Genomic DNA, 18,796 nt, shown 5'->3' with positions numbered 1-18,796 from the left:
GCTAAACGAACTATTCGAGCTTGGCTGACATATCTTGCTTCTGAGTCTGGGGAATGAGCACGTGGTATCCAGAAAGGGGGTTAGGGATGAATCTGAACTGAGCCATGTGAACAGTGAGTCTGAAAACAGATGATGCAACCCTGTCTGTTTTTTTTTTTTTTTTCCCAGCCTGCCGAGAGCCAAAGGTCTCAGACCTGGTGAGAAGGAGAGTTCTTCCAATGCAGGTCCAGTCAAGGTGAGACTGAAATACCTGCACTCTGTTAGGAAGGGTAAAGGAGATTTCCTCTCCTATTCCCTTTCTCTACTTTGTGTTGGGGTTTCTTAGGGACATTTAGTGCTAAATGGTCATGAAAGAATAGGGCTTGTTCCATGGAAGCTCATTAGCCAGCTGCCTTTGGCCAAGAGGTAGCAACGGTTGGAAGATGAACAAATTTTATTGGATCGTGGGAAAGTAGATGATTGGTGAGAAGCAAGACACTCAGATGGTCTTTGAGGAACTGGGTTGTCATACTTGAGTCTTCTGCATTGTGGCAGCTCCTAGGCGCTGGCATCAGGAAGAACACCTTCCTAAACCCCAGCTGGCAGTCAGAGGTTCTTTTAGTGGAGAGAGGAGACAGTGGAGTCCAGGAACCAGAGATGCATGGCCAGTCGCCATCAGGGATGTGAGCTCTGGAAGACAGAGGTGAATACCACCTTGGGGGGTTCTATTCATCTCTTTTTCACTGTGTCTGCTCCAATAAGGAAGGCTTCCTCTCTCTCTCTCTCCAAGCACAGTTCTGCTGTACAACTTTATTCTTGTGCCTCCTTTGGTCTGGAAACTTCTTCCACAGGATCCCATCGAGGCTCACTGCCTCCCTTCTTTCAGTTCTCTGCTCAGTTTTTACCTGACAGAGAGGCCTCCCTTGACTGTGCTTTTAAAACTATCAAGCTTACCACCCCCGGCTGCCCTCCGACTCCTTTACCTGGTGTTCTCTGGCCTTGTTCATCTCAGCTCCCTCTCTACCGGTTATCTTGGTTTACGTGTTCAATTTCTGTCTCCCCATTCCAAATACAGAAGTTACAAGTACAGGAGCATGATCTGCTTTGTTCTAGTGCCTGAGACAGCGCCTGCCATGTGGAAGACACTCAATATAATATTTACTGAATGAATACATTGGAGTGACTGACAGTCAAGGGTTCCTGACCTGGTTCTGCCCCTGTTTAGTTCTAGGTATGCCTAGGAAAGTTCCTAAGCTTGCTGAGCCTTTTAGTTTTTTTCCTTCTCTTGAAAAGCAGGAATAATCATAGCAGTCTCTGGGAATTGTTGTAAGGATTAAATCCAACACGAATAGCTGACACTTATTGCATGTTTTCTATATATAGCTGCTCTTCTGAGTACTTTACATGTCTTAGCTCATTTAATTCTCACTATAGCCTCTGAGGAAGGCATTATTCTTTTTATTACAGATTTTTATTACCGTTTTTATTATAGATGGGTAAACTGAGGCTCAGAGAAGTAAAGTAACCTGCCCCAGGTCACACTGCTAGAAGTGGCAAAACCAGGATATAAATTCAGCATCTGGCTCCAGGGTCTGCTCCCTTATGCACTAGACTAACCCTTAGCAAAGCACCTTGCAGGTACAAGCACCTATTAAAGGCAGCTATTGTTAGGGTTAGTAATAATGAGTCAGAGTGACCAGGCTCGCCCTGGAGTGTTCCTTGGTGAGGATGCCCGTCAGCCTCTGACCCTTCCTCTTTCTCTCTCAAGTCTTTCCCTTTTAGGGAAGACATTTCCTTTGGAATGGTGGCAATGGAATTCAAACTCAGCCCTGTCTTCAGGTCTCTGTGATTCCCTGGGCTGGACTCTCCAATAAGTGGAATCCACCTGTTCTTCCCAAAGAGTCATCCTGAGGAGGAACCCCACTCAAAAAGACCACAATTTTTAAGACAATTTTAATGGGAGGTTAGGTGGCAACGTGCCCGCTGTCTCATGTAAATGAGAAGCAAACCTGAACTTTGGTTTTCAATATCTTTCTGGAAGGCAGGCTGCTGAAGTGGGGGGTGGGGGTTCTGCCTATCTCCAACAGCCAGGCTCACCTGGGGAGCCCCCAAAGGCAGTGTGAACCTTCAGTGGCCTAGAGATAAGCTTGTTAGCAAGTGCAGAAGCTCCCAGCATTACAGACCTGGCTAGAACCATGATAGGAATACTTGTTGAGTGAAATCAATATAGATGGAATATTTGCTCTGATTCAAGTTCTGTAGAGATGCATGAAATAATTTCTTACAGTGATATCAAATTGATGTGGTAGCGACACCACGTGGAAGTCATGATGGCTAAGCACAGTGGTCTCAGGAACCATCTTCCTTTCCTGTGTGCCCGCGAGCACTCTCACTTACCTCTCTGGGCTTCCCTTCTCCATTCATCAAAGGGGAATGAAGACATTGATTCCTAAAGGGATTTCAGCTTGTCACTCAGTGGGCACCAATATGAAACGAACACAAGCAGAACAATGTGTGCATATCTCCCCCAAGAACCCCGGAGTGGTCTCTGGGGCCTTCGCCTTCAGGGATCATTTAATATCCCTTTCCACATTTACACACAACATTTCATATTTCTCCCAATCAATGTGCCCTGAGAGAAATTTCTATTCTCCGAGGTGAACTAATTACATCTGCTAATTGCTAAATCAAGCTACTGTATCAACACAGTTTAGTTCAAGTCAATTCCTAATATTGCCCCATTATGATAATGTTTGGAGGGGAAAAAAGTATGCCTGCATTCTCTCATTCAAATTAACTCCCTTTTCTGTTTAGTTTCGCAATTAAATTTGTGTGTGTGCGTGTGTAGTGTCTTTGCATAGCAGCTATTATGTCAGATGTAGTTCTCTTTGGTTAAAATCCGAGGCAGTTGGAAGCATGCCAGAAATGGAAATGGAGGAATGAAAAGATTGACACATACAAGAGAATTTGCTCAGTGGTAGAGGTGAAGGGTACAGTGTGTGTGTATGTGTGTATGTGTGTGTGTGTGAGAGAGAGAGAGAGAGAGAAGAGAAAGGAAGCGAAAGAACAGAGATATAGAGACAGAGACAGGACATTTTCCTCTTCTTCTGTAACCACATATCTACATGGGACCTGGCCTGGGTGCTAAAGGGACCATGGTGACAGTCTCTTGCCCTTCCCTTTCTCTGGCCCCATGTGCTCTGACCCAGGGAGACGCCATTACACCAGCTCTATTCATCGGCCTTCAGCAAGGAGAAGCTGCAGGGTGCCCCTACCAAGAAGCCAGCCCTTCCCTTTGGAGACCTGCCCCCTGGGTACCAGCACCTGCATACCCAGCTCCAGTATGAGTGCATCTCACCCTTCTACCGCCGCCTGGGCAGCAGCCGGAGGACGTGCCTGAGGACCGGGAAGTGGAGTGGGCGGGCCCCATCCTGCATCCCTAGTGAGTCAAGGCTCATCTTTGAGTGGCGGTATCTTCCAGTTTCCAAAGTGGCCTGTGTAAAGCCATTCACCTTGTTGTCTGGGGAGAGTCCCATTGTCCAAAGGAATGGTCTTCCATGGTTTCCCTAGTTTGGTGATACCCAGAACCCCATGGTTAGAAGTGTCTGCCTTTGGCTTGAACTTACTTCCCAGGAGAAAGGAGTCATGAACTCCTAGGGGCATACTTGCTGTGGATAACTCTATCATATTTACTGGGAGAAGAGGAAGAGAGCAGGAACTAAACAGCAAGTGGGGAGGGGTTAGAGGTGCTAGGCAGCCTCTAGTTACGTCATCTGGCTACCCTAAGCTCCATTTCACAGCCACCCTGCAGTGATTTTAATTAGGTAATTGTTATTAATTAATGAAATATTAATTACCTCCTCTGTTAAGATGGTGATTACTGAGATAATATATGGAAGTGTCTAGAACAGGAACCAGCTCCTTTCTCCATTCTCCCCTTGTGAAAGGAGAACAGTGTGGTCTAGTACATGGCGGTCACGTTTATCATGACGGTCATGATATTTTTGAGTGTCTGTATACATCATCTCATTCAGTCTTCTGGAACCCTATGAGACCATTATTATTGCTCTATCCATTTTACAGGTGAGGAAACTGAGGCTCTAAAAGATTAGGTCACTTGACCCAAGTCCTGTTGATAGTAAGTGCCTGGGATCACAATCCGGGTTTCATTTTACTATAAAACCTCCAATTTTAACCTTCACCTTTATAACCAACTGTGTCTAGATTAATATTTAAAGGGAGAAGAAAACCAGGTGAGATGGCTTAGTGGTCACTGGACCCATGGGGACCACCTTTCCAGTTGGTGTCCTTCTGGTAGAGAGACGCATTCCCCTTTGGATGGAAATATCTAAGTTGGTATTACTGAACTGGTGCTTTCTCATAGTCTGTGGGAAAATCGAGAACATCACTTCTCTGAAGACCCAAGGGACGCGCTGGCCATGGCAAGCAGCCATCTACAGGAGGACCAGTGGGGTGCACGATGGGGGCCTGCACAAGGGCGCATGGTTTCTGGTCTGCAGCGGCGCCCTGGTGAACGAGCGCACGGTGGTGGTGGCCGCCCACTGTGTTACTGACCTGGGGAAGGTCACTGCCATCAAGACAGCAGATCTCAAAATCGTCTTGGGGAAGTTTTACCGGGATGACCACCGGGATGAGAAGACCATCCAGAGCTTACGGGTGAGAGAGGAGGGCTCAGCTTGGAAACCGGAGCTTTGGCTCAACTAGTTCTCAGCGCAGGAAAGCAGGACCATGTCAGCCCTGTCAACTTGGCATGTCGGTACCAGTCCCGGGCCTGGCACATACCAGGGGCTTGGTGTTACATATCGACAGGTACTGGAAAGGGGCATTTAGAAAGACCATCCTGTCCTTCCCCAATTTGCTTCTTTTAAAAGTAGGAGACAAGCTCCATCTATCATCATGGTTATCAAAAGTCAATTACTGGGCTGGGGATGTGGCTCAGCGGTAGAGGGCTCACCTACCACGTTCGAGGCTCTGAGTTCAATCCTCAGCGCCACATAAAAATAAATAAATAAAATAAAGGTATTGTGTCCAATTACAACTAGAAAATAAATATTTAAAAAAACAATTCAATTACCTCCAAGTAAAATACACATATAATTTGTCTAGTAGCTCATAATAAATTAAAAATTAGTGAAATTATTTGTTTAATACTTGCTTGGCCTAAAACCATCTACTCCATAAGCATTCTATGTCACGGGACCCTCACAGCCTAGCACAGAGTCAAGTTCAAAGTAGATTAACAAATAGTTTGTGAATAAAAGAGAGTTAATCACCCAATACATTTGGGCATTATTCTGGTAGGCTTTGAGGACATAGACAAATCCTATCCAAGACAATCCTCATCAATTTACAGAATGCTTTGCTCTTTCCTGCGTCCCTCCCTGCCTTCTATTCACCCATCTATCTGTCCATCCATCCATTCGTCTATCCACCTACCTATCTGTCCATCCATCCAGCCATCTCTCATCCTATCCTTCTATCTGTCCATCCATCTATTTGGGGTATACAACAGTGTGCCCTTCACTGAAACTAGATACAAAAAAGAACAAAGAGTGGTTTTCACTCTGAAGACTAGTGGGAGAGAGACCCATATATCATGATGAGTGTGACATGAGGTTTCTCAAGGAAATGGGCTCAAACACAGTTCCAATAACAGAACATAAACCTTAAAAATTATAAGGTATCACAGATGTGAGCTCTTAGAGGGCTCTGTCAAAGTGGGTGATCAGCAAGACTTGGGAACATCAAGAAAGTGTGAAAAGGTCTATGAATGTTCTTATGGGGAAAGTATTATGGGATGTTATTACGGAACATGGCTCTATCTTGCTGGCATGTAGGCACATGAAATGTTACAGATGTAGCTTTGGGGCTTTGTGTGTTGATGATGCTGATGTATGTTTTCTTCATTAGTTACTTACCACCGTTAAAAAATTAAGATGTTTCAATTAAAGATCTGGAGTCCATTCTCTGGCAAATTTAGAATGTTGACCCATTTCTGTACGGCAGTGATCAGCTGGAATGGAGTGGCCTCTGCCCACTTATTTTATTTAAAAATTATTTTTTTAGTTGTAGATGAACAAAATACCTTTATTCTATTAAATATGTGGTGCTGAGGATTGAACCCAGGACCTCTCATGTGCTAGGCGAGTGCTCTACCGCTGAGCCCTAACCCCAGCCCTATTTTATTTATTTATTTATTTATTTATTTAGTTAGTTAGTTAGTTATACATATTGGGAATTGAACCCAGTGATATTTTACCATCCAAATTCATTCTCAGTCCTTTTAATTTTTTATTTTGAGACAGGTCTTGCTGAGTGGCTGAGGCTGACCTTGAATTTGCAATCCTCCTGCCTCAGCCTCCTGAGTCACTGGGATCACAGGTTGCTGCACCCAGCTTTCTGTCCACTTTAGATGGTGTGTGTGCTCCCATTCTCTGTAGCTTCACCTGAATACTCCACTTATTTAATGTCGTCTACCAGACTCCAGTAGTCATTTCAATTTGCAGTCCTGGAAACAGAGCAGTTCCTTTCTAAGATTTCTTGAGCAAAGTATGTCAAATAATGGTACCTGGTTTTTGGACAATTTCTCCCAATAATTTAGCCCCCAAACTTGACTGTCCTTGTCTGCCATGGAGCTGGATGCTCACCATTGCTGTCTATTCCTTGTATTGCTAGATTTCTGCCATCATTCTGCATCCCAACTACGACCCCATACTGCTGGACGCTGACATCGCCATCTTGAAGCTCCTGGACAAGGCCCGCATCAGCACCCGTGTCCAGCCCATCTGCCTCGCTGCCACTAGGGACCTCAGCATCTCCTTCCAGGAGTCCTACCTCACTGTGGCTGGCTGGAACATCCTGGCAGATGTGAGGAGCCCTGGCTTCAAGAACGACACGCTGCGCTCTGGGGTGGTCAGGGTGGTGGACTCACTGCTGTGTGAGGAGCTGCATGAAGACCACGGCATCCCCGTGAGTGTCACCGACAACATGTTCTGTGCCAGCCAGGACTCCAGTGCCCCTTCGGACATCTGCACGGCGGAGACAGGGGGCATTGCAGCTATGTCCTTCCCTGGCCGGGCATCCCCTGAGCCACGCTGGCATCTGGTGGGGCTGGTCAGCTGGAGCTATGACAAATCATGTAGTCATAGCCTCTCCACAGCGTTTACCAAGGTGCTGCCTTTCAAAGACTGGATCGAGAGGAACATGAAGTGAGCCAGCTGCAGGCCTGTCGGGGAGCTGGTCCATGCACCTGTCTGTACCTGGGCTACAGGATGCAGTGTGGATCTGAAGTGTGGATTTTGCCCATGAACTTGGCTCTGCCAGGGCTTCCGATTTCATGGACACGACTCAGTGGGGGGTGAGTAGAACTCAGTTTCTGGTGGACACTGCCTTCTTCCCGCCTGCTTGGAAACCACTGGGAAGATCCTAGAGCTTTCAAGACCTGAGTTTCTTCAAAGAACACCTTCCTGTTTGACTGACCTGGTGGCCTTCCCCACCTTTCAGTGAGGTGGATGTCATGGTCACCCATGGTTGAGGGTTGACCTGAGGAGTTCTGGGCTTCACAAAGCCTCTGTGGAGGCTGCAGCCAAACCAAATTCCAAAGAGCTGCCTGCAGGACGTCGGGCACGGTTGAGTTAGGATGTGGCACATGCTTTGTCCCTTGCCACAGTGCAGTCTGGTCCTTTTCTTTTCCAATCTCCTGTACACATTTCAATAAAACAAGGGTTGGCTCTGACCTACAAAACAGGTGTGCTCTGCTCTCATTCCTGCGTACTGTGTCTCTGGGCTACATGTATCAGAGCCATGTCTCCCTGTAGTCCTTTAATATAGAACTAAGGGTACCAAATAATGTGGGTGCCAAAGACCATGCTGTCTTTTCAAGACCAACTCTTGGAGCTTGGTGAGTCATCGATTAGGAGAAAAAAGACACTGGTGCCATCAGGTGACACAAACAGGAAAATACCAGGGACTAGCTGATTTCCATGTGCTCTTGGTTCTCATGTTCTAGATCCAGTCTAAAACCCTTCTTTGTAAATAAAATAAATCTTTGTAGTATGTTTTAGAGCAGTTGGATCGAAGCCACATGTTTGCTTACGTCAGATTTAGGTATGCCAAGGACCTGTAGCCTCCCTGTTTTCCATAATACATGGGTATTTCCTCCTAAGCCCCAGACCTGCTTCCCACTGGATAAGGGAGGAAAAAGATGAATTCAATCCTGTAAATTCTTTATGTGATCTTCCCATTAACACCTTCTTTTTGGGGTGACTTACTCTTTTATCTTTTCTCCTTGTTATGATTTGGATCTTAAATGTCCCCTCAAAGGCTCATGTGTTAGAGGCTTGGTCCCCTAAAGGTGGTGTATTGGGAAGAGGCAGGAACATTTGTATTTGGGGTCTAGTTGGAGAAAAAAGGTCACCAGGGTCATGACTTTGAAGAGTTTATTTTGTTTCTGGCCCTTTCCTTCCCTTCTCTCCTCCTGGCTACCATAAAGTACAAAATTTTACTCCACAATGTCATTCCGCCATGATATTCTGCTTCACCACAGGCCCATAGCCATTGGGTCAGTTGACTATGGACTGAAAACCTGAACCAAAATAAATTTTTCCTCTTTAAGCTAATTTCCTCAGGCTTTTTGTCACAGCAACAGAAAGCTAACTAGCACACTCCTCCTTGCCAGTTTTCTCTTCTACAAGATGGTGACTTGGAAGCTCAAGTGCCTTTGAGCATTGGGACCATCAAGGGGACTCCTGACTTCATGCTGGTTCCTGGGTGCATGTAGCATGTCTTTCCCATCCTGGGTATTTTGTTGATATTTAGTGCTAGGATCTATAACTAGCTTAACTTGTGCTGTGTTCTCCTGCTTCCATGGGAGCTCAGAGGTTCTGCTGATTGGCTCCTCCTCAGCTCTGTGGGGACTGGCACTCCTGAGATCTGGTGGTGATTCCTATTTGACCCTGGCTTGGATTACTTGGCCTCCTGGCCACAGAGATGATTTCTATGGTGATTGCGCAGCTAGACTCTTAGTGACCCTTTCTTCCTCCCTTGGGGGCTTGTGGGAACTTCTCAGTCTTTTCTGTACCACATGAGAATGGGGAACCCAGACCTGTTACAGGGCATCTGAGGAGATGTTCTCTGCTCGTAGATCCAAACAGGAACTTTACTGTTCTTTCAACTTGTCTCAGAGAACTTCAGCCTCAAGGACTTTAGCCCCAAGGTTGGAATAGCGGACATATTTGCCTCCCAGACTGCCTCCCTATCTTTGTTTTTACATAACCCCTTCAGTCAGAAGGGAGTCACTTCTACTTTGTCTTTTGGTTGGTGTTCCTGGGGCTTTCTCTGAGTCACACTCTCTTCCTTTCACCACCCCCACCTCCATCCTGACGGCTTCATACAAGAGCAATACATCATCCATTGTTGAGGACAAATTACCCAATACTTAATGGCTTAAAACAATACATATTTATTCTCTCACAGTTTTTGTGGAATTAGACAGAGGCTTGATCTGAGGTTGCAGTCAACTGAAGCCTTGATTGAGGCCGGAAGATTTGATTCTACGGATATTTATCAGGTCACCCAAAGACTTTGTTCTAAGCCCAGAAGACCTGGGCCTTGAAAGGTGTAATGGAAGTTGAATCAAAGAGATCTGAATTCAAATTCCTGTCTTTCAACATTTTTTTTTTTTTCTCAGTGATCTTGGGCAAATTGCTTAAGCCTCCCTCCCTCCCCTTCAGCAGGTGTTAAATCGACATGATAAGGTCCTGGGATTTTATCTTGGTAGCTGCATGATAGGGAGGTACTGTAGAAACCAATGGACTCATACATGGAGTTGTGGTTGGGATCCCAGATATCTCCCAAAGGGCCCACGTGTGAAATGCTTGGCCACCAGCCTACGGCACTGTTGGGAGGTGGTGTGGGAGGACGTTAGGTCATGAAGGCAATATTGGAGTCCTGGCCCCTCCTCTCCTCTCTCGGTTTCCCAGCTTTTCATACCACTGTGAAGTGAGCAGCTTTCTCTGCCAAGTGCTCATGCCGTGATGTGCCATGCCGTCAGGACCAAAGCAACGGGGCCAATGGATCATGACTAAAACCTCTGAAACAGGGAGCCAAAATAAATCTTTCCTCCTTAGGGGCCATCTATCTCAGGTATTTTGTCAGAATGATGGAAAACTGACTAACACACATGGCATGTGGTTGGGTGCCCACAATACTGGCAGGGCCTGAGTTATCCAGCTGAGCACAGCACCCTAGAGCCTCCACCTCTGCCTCCATAGGCACTGCACACATGGGGGTCCATTCTCACATTCTCCCGCCTGACTGTTCTGACTCCCCACCTAACCATCATGCTCCCCACTTTCTTGACACCTTCTTCACTTGCATAGCATCATTTTTCCATTCTTGCCTTACCACTCAGATCTGGGTCACATGACTGTCATCTCTGCCATGACTTGGATGTTCTTAGATGCTTCATCTGGCCCCATATCCTGGGAATGTGGTTAATAGCCCCATAGCCATTTGCTACGACCCTTAGATCTTCCTACCCCAGCCATGAGTATTGTATCTCATAAGACTCAAGTCAGAACAAAACAATCAGATAATGGGCCAGTCCCTTGGCTGTATCTGGATGCTGTTGGAATGTCTCCATCTCTCTTTATAACATCCACCTTGCATTCTAGGATAGGACTCACAGCTGGAAATCTGGTGTGTACGTCAGCCAGAGGTTTGTCAGACAACCAGAACTCTTAAGAGTCACAGAGAGTAAGGGATTATGATCACCACATAACACTAGGCACTTGTGGAGAAGACTTCGCTCCAGGTGGGACCTGAATCCACCAGGCCAGCAGTTGGGAATGAAAACTGGATGTGAACTTGACAGAGCAAGGACAAACTAGAACCCGTGAGGACAAACAGAAACCCATGTGTGTCTCTTGCTGTCCCCAACCTCATTGGTGTGAGTGACCTGCAGGAGAAGTTGGTACCCTTAGCATGTGGCCGAATGCTCACCCGATTCAAATTCAGAAAAGCCAGAACAGGATGCTGGAAAAGCTGTGGGTTTTGTTGCTGTCCCATCCCAGCAGAGGGAGTGACATGGAGTGACGTTGTGTATGAACTGCCTTGGTGTTGGATGAGCTCTACCAACTTCCAGAGTGTGAAAATAGCGGTTATTTCACTTTCCATTCCAAATCTCATGAGAGTTTTTCTTGTTTTCTCCCCACCCGCTAATCCAGAAACATATTGGGGAGGAAATTTTGCAGCACGGGTCCAGTGTCCCTAAGTTGACATGGAAGAAATCATTGCAAGTGCTGGGAAAGTCCACGAAGGATGGCTTTGGAGAGATTCAGAGAATCTGAATAGGTGCCATCAGATGACACAACAGGAAAATACCAGGGTCTGTCTGCTCCTGCTTCATCTAGAAGAGTTTGTTTATAATTCCTTTCGTGGTTGTTTTGTTTGCATATGTACACTTGTGGCCCCTGACAAGTGACATTCTATCAGCGAGGCTTTGGTGTTTAGGTGTCCACGGTAGGCCTAGTTAGGCTGTGGTGTTCTCCTCTTGAAGGTCAATACTTTCACAGATATTAGTATCCATTTGCAAACATTCATTCATGCCAAGTTATCCTTCAGGGTCATTCTGTGACTGGGATTGATCAAGACACAAAGAATACCACTTTCATATATTGTGTAACCACGATGCAAACTTCAGGAATACCAATTCTCTCCCTTTCCAGGGAGTTAACATGAGGCACTGCTCCTTCTCTGTCAATCACAGCTTTGGTCTCAGTCTTCTATTAAGATGGCCAATTCTAGAAGTACCCCTACTTTCTGACAGCTTCCAATCTAGAACTGAGCCCCACTCCTCCTTCGAACCTCCCCCAAATCATTTAGAAGTCAAAATCCTGTAAGTTATTTCCAAGACACTTTTGATGAGATCCCTCTCAGTTCTCCATGGTGCACACTGTCCCTCACTGTACGGAGAAGCTCATTCAACCACAGGTGTTTCTAGTGGTCTTTGGATGGAGGCTGTGTACGTATATATGTACATAAATGTCCTCCCTAAATCATGTAGATTTTGCTTATATTTTGTGTACCATATGATACAATTTAAATGACACCTAAAATCTAGATAAACTACAATTTAAGAAAGACCTTTCCTTGGGAATGATAGGTTTTATACCTGAGGTGGTCTTTAACAGGTGGTTAAAGTATTATAATCCTTCCTTACAGTAGCAGAGGAACCAACTCTCACTGTATTCATAAATGCTAACAGAATCGAGAGGAAGGGACTAAGAAGACAGATTCTTAGTCCACTTTTTATTTGCAGTGTCTCCCAAAGACTTAACCTGTCACAGTACAGTTAGAACTTCAAATCTCTGGAGTGGTGGACAGGAAAGTAGAATAAGTAAGGATAGAACTCAGGAAATTAAGTATAAAGGGGGCTGTGTTGGAAAGGGTCTAATCATTCTGCACCACGAAACCTTCATTACAGTGACAGGTCAGGCCTGTCAGTCAAGGCAAAGCCTGTCAAAGTGGAAGGCCATTGGTAGTGGATCTCACATGCTAGGATTAATAATGTGGCTTCTTATTGCTCATTTGTGAACATTCAGCTCATGTTGTCAGGACAATGAAAAAATGGAAATGGAATTCTAAAAGGAGTTCAGGAGGACTGTATTGGACATATGGCAGCAGTCAGAAAACCCAGCCTGAGCTCAAGTCTCAGCTCTGTCACTACCCCACAGTGTCTATCCCACAGTTGGTCCTCATCTGCAAATGGAGTGCAATGATGTGACACTCCAGCAGGACCATGCACCTGATAGTGAGCAGTACCTAGCCCACACACTCTGCTGGCTGCTGTGTGTGTGGTGCTCTCCTGTTGTTCTCCAGGAGGGGAAGACAAGAGGTCAAGAGCCAGCTATAAGAAATGTTATGAGGAGTAGAGAGAGAAAAGAGAGTTCTAGAATGTTGTTCAGGTCCAAGCCTGTAGAAATAAGTTTGGAGTGCAGTTAGCCATAGGAAAGGATGGGCACAGAAAAATGGGGACCAAGGGTTAAAAGAACCAAGAACATTAAGAGCAAGGAGCAATGGGATTGTGTGAGAGTCATCTGGATACATTTCTGAGGCAAAGAGACAGGGCCTATGTGAATTTTAAAATACATTTTCCTATCTGCACTTGAGTGGGATGGGGCAAAGGTGATACAGGTTGAACTTATCAAAAAGGACCAGACTCAGCTGTACAAGTAGGATATTTGCAGCCTTTAATCCTCCCTCATAGTGCAATATCCATTATACCATGGAGTTGTGAGTTTAGGGTTTGAATATGAATCTTCCCAGTCCTTTGGGATTTAAGGATTTTCATGTTGTCAAATTCATCATCTGCTCAAAACTTAATGACCTTCGACATTGACTTTATGTATCAGAATGTTAGTTGATAAAAAATTTCTCCCATCCTGAATTTAACCAAGAATTGTGATTTCATTGACTTTCCACCTGTTTGTCGTTCACTCATCAACAAAAATTGAGTGCTGTCTGTGCGCCAAGGACTGGGGACGTTGAAGGTGGCCAACAACATAAGCAGGTGCTTGCAATCAGTCCCATAATTCCAGACTTAGTGCAGAGTTAGAAAGCATGGTAAGTACTGGGGAGAAAAGTACAGTGTGTCTAAAGAATGTATCCCAGGGAAACTGACTTAATCTGAAGGGAATGGGACACATGGTTTGTTCCCTGAAAAGGTGATGGCTGAGTTGGGGAGTTAACTACTAGAGCAAGGATGTGCAGTGAGGAAGAACATTCCAGACAGAGGGAAGAGCATGTGCAAAGATCTTGAGAAGGAGGGCTCCTGGCATGTCTGAGGATTATCTAGAAAACCAGTATGGGGGAACTGGGGTTGTGGCTCAGCAGTAGAGTACTCGCCTAGCGTATGTGAGGCCCTGGGTTCAATCCTCAGCACCACATAAACATAAATAAATAAAACAAAGGTATTGTGTCCAACTACAACTAAAAACTAAATATTAAAAAAAAGAGAGAGAAAGAAAACCAGAAAGGCTGTGGAGTAAAATGTGATCCCCCCAGTGGGACTGAGGTTGGAGATGGAGCCACTGGTGAAGAGCCAGGTTGGAAGCTGGGAAAATGAGATGAGAGGGCACTTCCAGGACCACACTGTGCATATCAAACCCTGTGAATTCCTAGAATATCACTAGGAATTATTAGTGAGGCCATCAAGTCATCAAGGAAAGCCCTTGGCTTTGACCTTGGGTTTTGCTGTTGTCTAACCTGGAACATGAATGAAGACCACCAAGACTCCTTGCATCGACCCAAATGCATGTTGTTCTAACAGGGAATTATCTTAAATGAAGCAGAGAGGAGAGACAGGATGAAAGCCAATGGTCAATGTCAGATGCAAAGTAAGACACTTATCTTCACTCCTGCCTGCATTTTTTTTTTCCTCCTTCTTTAGGATCCTGTGAAAATTTTGAGTGAAATACTTTGAATCCCTAGGGCTTGGGGAAGTTTATCTTTTCAGGGCTGTTGGAAAGATGAGAACATTTTGGAGTGGTTTGGTAGCAATTTGTGGTCTCTCTTTGCTTTTCTTGGCAGCAGGGCTTGCTTTCCCTGGCAGGGCTCTGCCTGGATGTGCAGCGGAGGCCCAGCATTTTAAGAAGACTGTCTCAATGGCTAAGTTTTTAGGGCTCACTTCACGTTTGTATCCCAATTCACTCAGTGTTTATCCAGTGGCTTGGGCTAGGTTTGATGGAGACCTTTGTCAAATTAAAAAAAAAAAAAAAAAGGAATCGGTAGATAAAATTAGGGAACAGCTTCTCAGGTGAAGAATAAAATGAAAAACTGAATTATTGGGGGACACAAAAACTGCTGTTATATTCCTGCACTTAGGGCTTCTAGAACCAGGTGATTTCACACAAAAGAGAAAGAATGCTATTAATCTTTAAATATGCCCAGTTCAGGAAAAGCTGTTTATTTTTAGTGGAAAGGGAGTCAGAGCATTAGAAATAAACTACTGTTCAGGTGCTAATAAATGATACTTTGAAGTGAATTGGGATAAGTTCCTACTTACTGGGATAAATTCCTATTTACATAACTATTTACTGTAGTTATGTAAATACAAGCTTCAATTCTTCAGCCTTTGGTTGAAAAAGAATCTCTGATTCTATAATCTCAATTTAGAACTAAATTGACTGGCTTCTCCCTCTGTTTCTAATTAAAGAAAATAACTTTATAAGGATGATCCTTTTGGGATTGGATACATAATCTCTCTGGATATCACCAAGTCATCTTATAAAGAAGCGAACAGAGAAAGAACAAGGATCATGTCATTGGTTTTTCTGAGGTCACCAGAGCCTGGTTTGGGTCCTTGATTCAGTCTTCTATCCAAATATCCCAGCATTTAACAGTGAGCTGATGTCAAGCAAAGGAATCTCCACCACCACCCCGAAGATAAACCATCCACCCTTTTGTTCATCATGAGGATGTCACTAACGAATATTGTGATGTTCCGATGGGACAAACAGAAGAGGAAGGAAGGATGCTTAACTAATAATGGTTGCTATGATGAGGAGGAAATAGGGGTACTTATTAAAATGCCAGCAACCACTCTCATCCCACATTATATAAAAATTAAGCTACTGCAAAAGAGACACTCTAATTCAAAATGCTGTGGTTTTTTTTTTTTTTTTATGGAGGGCTTAAAGAATTTGCGTTAACCCTGACATCAAACCTCAAGCCATCTTGTACCAGAAATGCTGACGTATGGAATGATCGGCTGAGAACTCACAATTCATCTTTTCCCATTGTCTCCTCTCCTCCCTCATCTAAACCGAGTAAATGAAACGAATCCACACTCTATTAGAATTAATCAGCCACTAAGCGTAACAATCGAATGTTTCAACGTTCTGGAGCTCTCTGCTTAATGAGATGGTTTCTGCCTGAAGAGATTATATTTAGACCCAGTTCTCAGTCTGAATTGAGATTTCTATGAAGTAACATCTCTTTTTTTTTTTTTCATCACTTAGAGAGTGGGGTAAAAATAGAACATCCTTACTTTTCTTTTGCTAATGCATCTTAACAAGAAAAGAGTGAATGAACTCACCTTATATCTGAAAGCTCCAAACACACATGACATGGATGATTTCCTTTATTCCTATTCAGTGACCACAAGCAGACAAATGGGTACAGGCTGGCTAATGCCTAGCTGTACTATGTGGCTGTGAGCAAAGCAGTGCCACCAGTCATCTGAGAGAGGGTGGTGGCAGCCAGGAAGCTGGCATAGTGAAAGTGGTGGTAAGTATCACAGGTACCAGGAACTGTGCTAAATGCCTTGGGTGACATTGCCTTATTTAGTTCTTTTAGGATCCCAGTGGACAGGGTCATTACTGTACTCACGGATGCCCAGAGGATCAAATGACTTATTCAAGGTCCTTCAAAATGGAAAGAGAGAATGATGAAGTCAGCTCAAATCTCATTGTTCCACACATGGTTAAGCTGGTTGTTCTCAGGGTGGACTAATTCTGAAAATCATATTATAACTTCTGTGTCCACCTGAGCATCCTGAATACGATGATGATGGTGTCACCACTTAAAATTCTCCTACTCATTATCATTCTGAACTCTTTTCTCTTTCTAAATCCTTTTCACTTTCAGCTTAATTTCAGGCATATCCAGATTCTCTCTTGCATGCTCTTGGCTTCAGAGCTAATGCCATCTGAGAATAGTTCAGTATCTTTCCTCTAAAACAGCAACACTGTACTATAATTTTCATTCATGTATTTCATGCATCCAAAAATGATTTCAGATATTTTAAAATTAGCACACTTACGTCAATTGTCTTATGAAAGGGCTCCTGCAGTTCCCTCTGTTGCGGGGGGGAAAAAGGTGTCTAGTCTTGTAGTCCAGGTGACCAGGTGACTGGGTCAAAGTTTTAAAGACAGATCCAGACACACAAATTACAGATTCTCAATTATTTGGGAAGGCCAGAGCACAGATCTTTAGTTTGCCTAAACTATATGTTAGGTTCCATGATGTCTACTTTACAGAAGTAAGTTTCAAAGCTATAAGAATTATTTCCATTTTACAGAGGAGGGAGTTTAGGATCAATGGGATTTGGTGATCCATTCAATATCACTTGTGCAGGAGTTGGGATTCAGTACGGAACTGCTTAGACTCCAAAGCCCAGGCTTGCTTTACCAGGACACCTGCTGGGATGGAAACTGGGAAAAGACTTAATTTGCTCTGTGGATGGTTCTGACTTTGCAGAGAAGAACCACAAACATGGATGTCTTAACTAATGAGCTGATGGTGGGTGATTTTCTCATTACTGAGTTCTGGAGAATGACTGTCATCTTGAAGAGCAAGGCAGATGAAACAGTAATTGCATCTAGAGGGAAAAGTCGAATTTGTATTTCTCAGACATTACAAATGACAGTCCCTTCTGAGTGGGTAACCCTGGGGTCACTTGGCCGTTAACTTCTCTCTCTAGGTCATTTTCTTCTGATAAATTTTGAACATTGAAACATTTCTCCTCTGTTGTCATCACAAGGGGGGAAATGGTCTTATTTAGCAGCCTTTTATGGGAAAGCAGTGTAGGGCTTTTCCCCCTTGCTATATTAGGAGTACCCCAACTCCTTCCCCTTTGGAGTTTCAATAACCAATCTCAAGCCATCTGAGGGAGAACCAAGGCAGGGCACGGATTTGAAACAATGGAAGATGAGAGAGATTTTGTCTCCTCTTTGGTTTAACTAGGTTCCCATAATAATTGGAGAAGAATATTGAGAATTACAGAATTTAGAACTGGAACTTCAGACACCATCTAGTCACTTCTTCCATGGTCTAAATAAACCCTTTTCTGATCTCTGGTAAGTGTTCTGACCAAGTCTGTTTCTCTGCCAGAGCACCCCATGGTGGAGAGGTTCCTACATGTTATGGGGCCAACCTCTTCCAACATTAGTATCATTGTAGGTTACACAGTGGAGAGGTTAAAAGCAAGGTCCTGCAGGAAGATGTCCTGCACTTGAACCCTGGTCTCTGCTATAGGCCCTGGAGTTCCCTTCCCCACTGTTTCCCATCCTGGTGTATTTCCAGCAAGGGGAGTTGCAAGGGCTGCCTGTAGATTGTTTCAATGGGTTTTCTGTCCTTCAGCTTCCATCTGGGTTTGATCAGTAGGGAAACCCGTAGGACGAAGAACAGGAGGGAACTGGGATTATGGTACTTGCAGGTTCCCTTCCACTGGGTTGCTTTGGCCATAAAGGTCTCAGCTCATGTTATAAGATTTCTGCATACAGGACCCTCTCTGAGTTCCTATAATTCCCTTCAGGTCCAGGCTGGGTACTGGGGCTCACTGTTAACAAATCAGGAAATCTGCCCTATCCCTTAGGGTTTCCCCACATCTTTTTCATATTCTTCTAAATGGTCACTTTATTACATTTATCACAATTGAATAGACCATCTTTTCTTATCTGGGATCCTGATTGATAAACCACTATTTGTGTGGCCTTGATCAAATTTCTTAATCTCCCTTGGCCTCAGTTTTCTCCTCTGTAAACTGGGATAATAAGTTTGTTTTCTGAAGGTCACTGTAAGAGTCAAACAGGATGAAGTATATAAGGTTCATTGTACACACAGGGATATTCAGCGAATGTTATGGTAATACTACAAATCTACAAAGTTGCTTAAACACTACTTTAGCTCTATAGAACTTCCTCCTCCTCCTCTCTTCCTACCCCCCACCCCCACCCCTTTCTTCTTCTCCTTCTTCAGAGATTGAATTCAGAGGTGCTTAACCACTGGGCTATAT

At 44.4% G+C, this 18,796-nt stretch overlaps 1 protein-coding gene across 3 annotated transcripts in view; it reads left to right on the top strand.

Annotated features, from left to right (window-relative positions):
• Positions 1-7,734, top strand: part of PAMR1 (peptidase domain containing associated with muscle regeneration 1) — a 78,111-nt gene extending 70,377 nt beyond the window's left edge. For all 3 annotated transcript variants that reach the window (XM_081282268.1, XM_081282267.1, XM_081282269.1), the window contains 4 exons: positions 169-235; positions 3,189-3,421; positions 4,364-4,656; positions 6,676-7,734. In XM_081282268.1, coding sequence (XP_081138394.1) covers positions 169-235; positions 3,189-3,421; positions 4,364-4,656; positions 6,676-7,212 — 1,130 coding nt within the window. In that variant the 3' untranslated portion in view covers positions 7,213-7,734. The remainder of the gene's footprint in view (positions 1-168; positions 236-3,188; positions 3,422-4,363; positions 4,657-6,675) is intronic.
• Positions 7,735-18,796: the final 11,062 nt, after the last annotated feature.

The sequence above is a fragment of the Spermophilus citellus genome (assembly GCF_964194105.1).
Source record: "Spermophilus citellus genome assembly, chromosome: 2".
NCBI classification, from domain to species: Eukaryota; Metazoa; Chordata; class Mammalia; order Rodentia; family Sciuridae; genus Spermophilus; species Spermophilus citellus.
The sequence above is the reverse complement of the archived record's forward strand: the minus strand, read 5'-3'. Positions and strand labels throughout refer to the sequence as shown.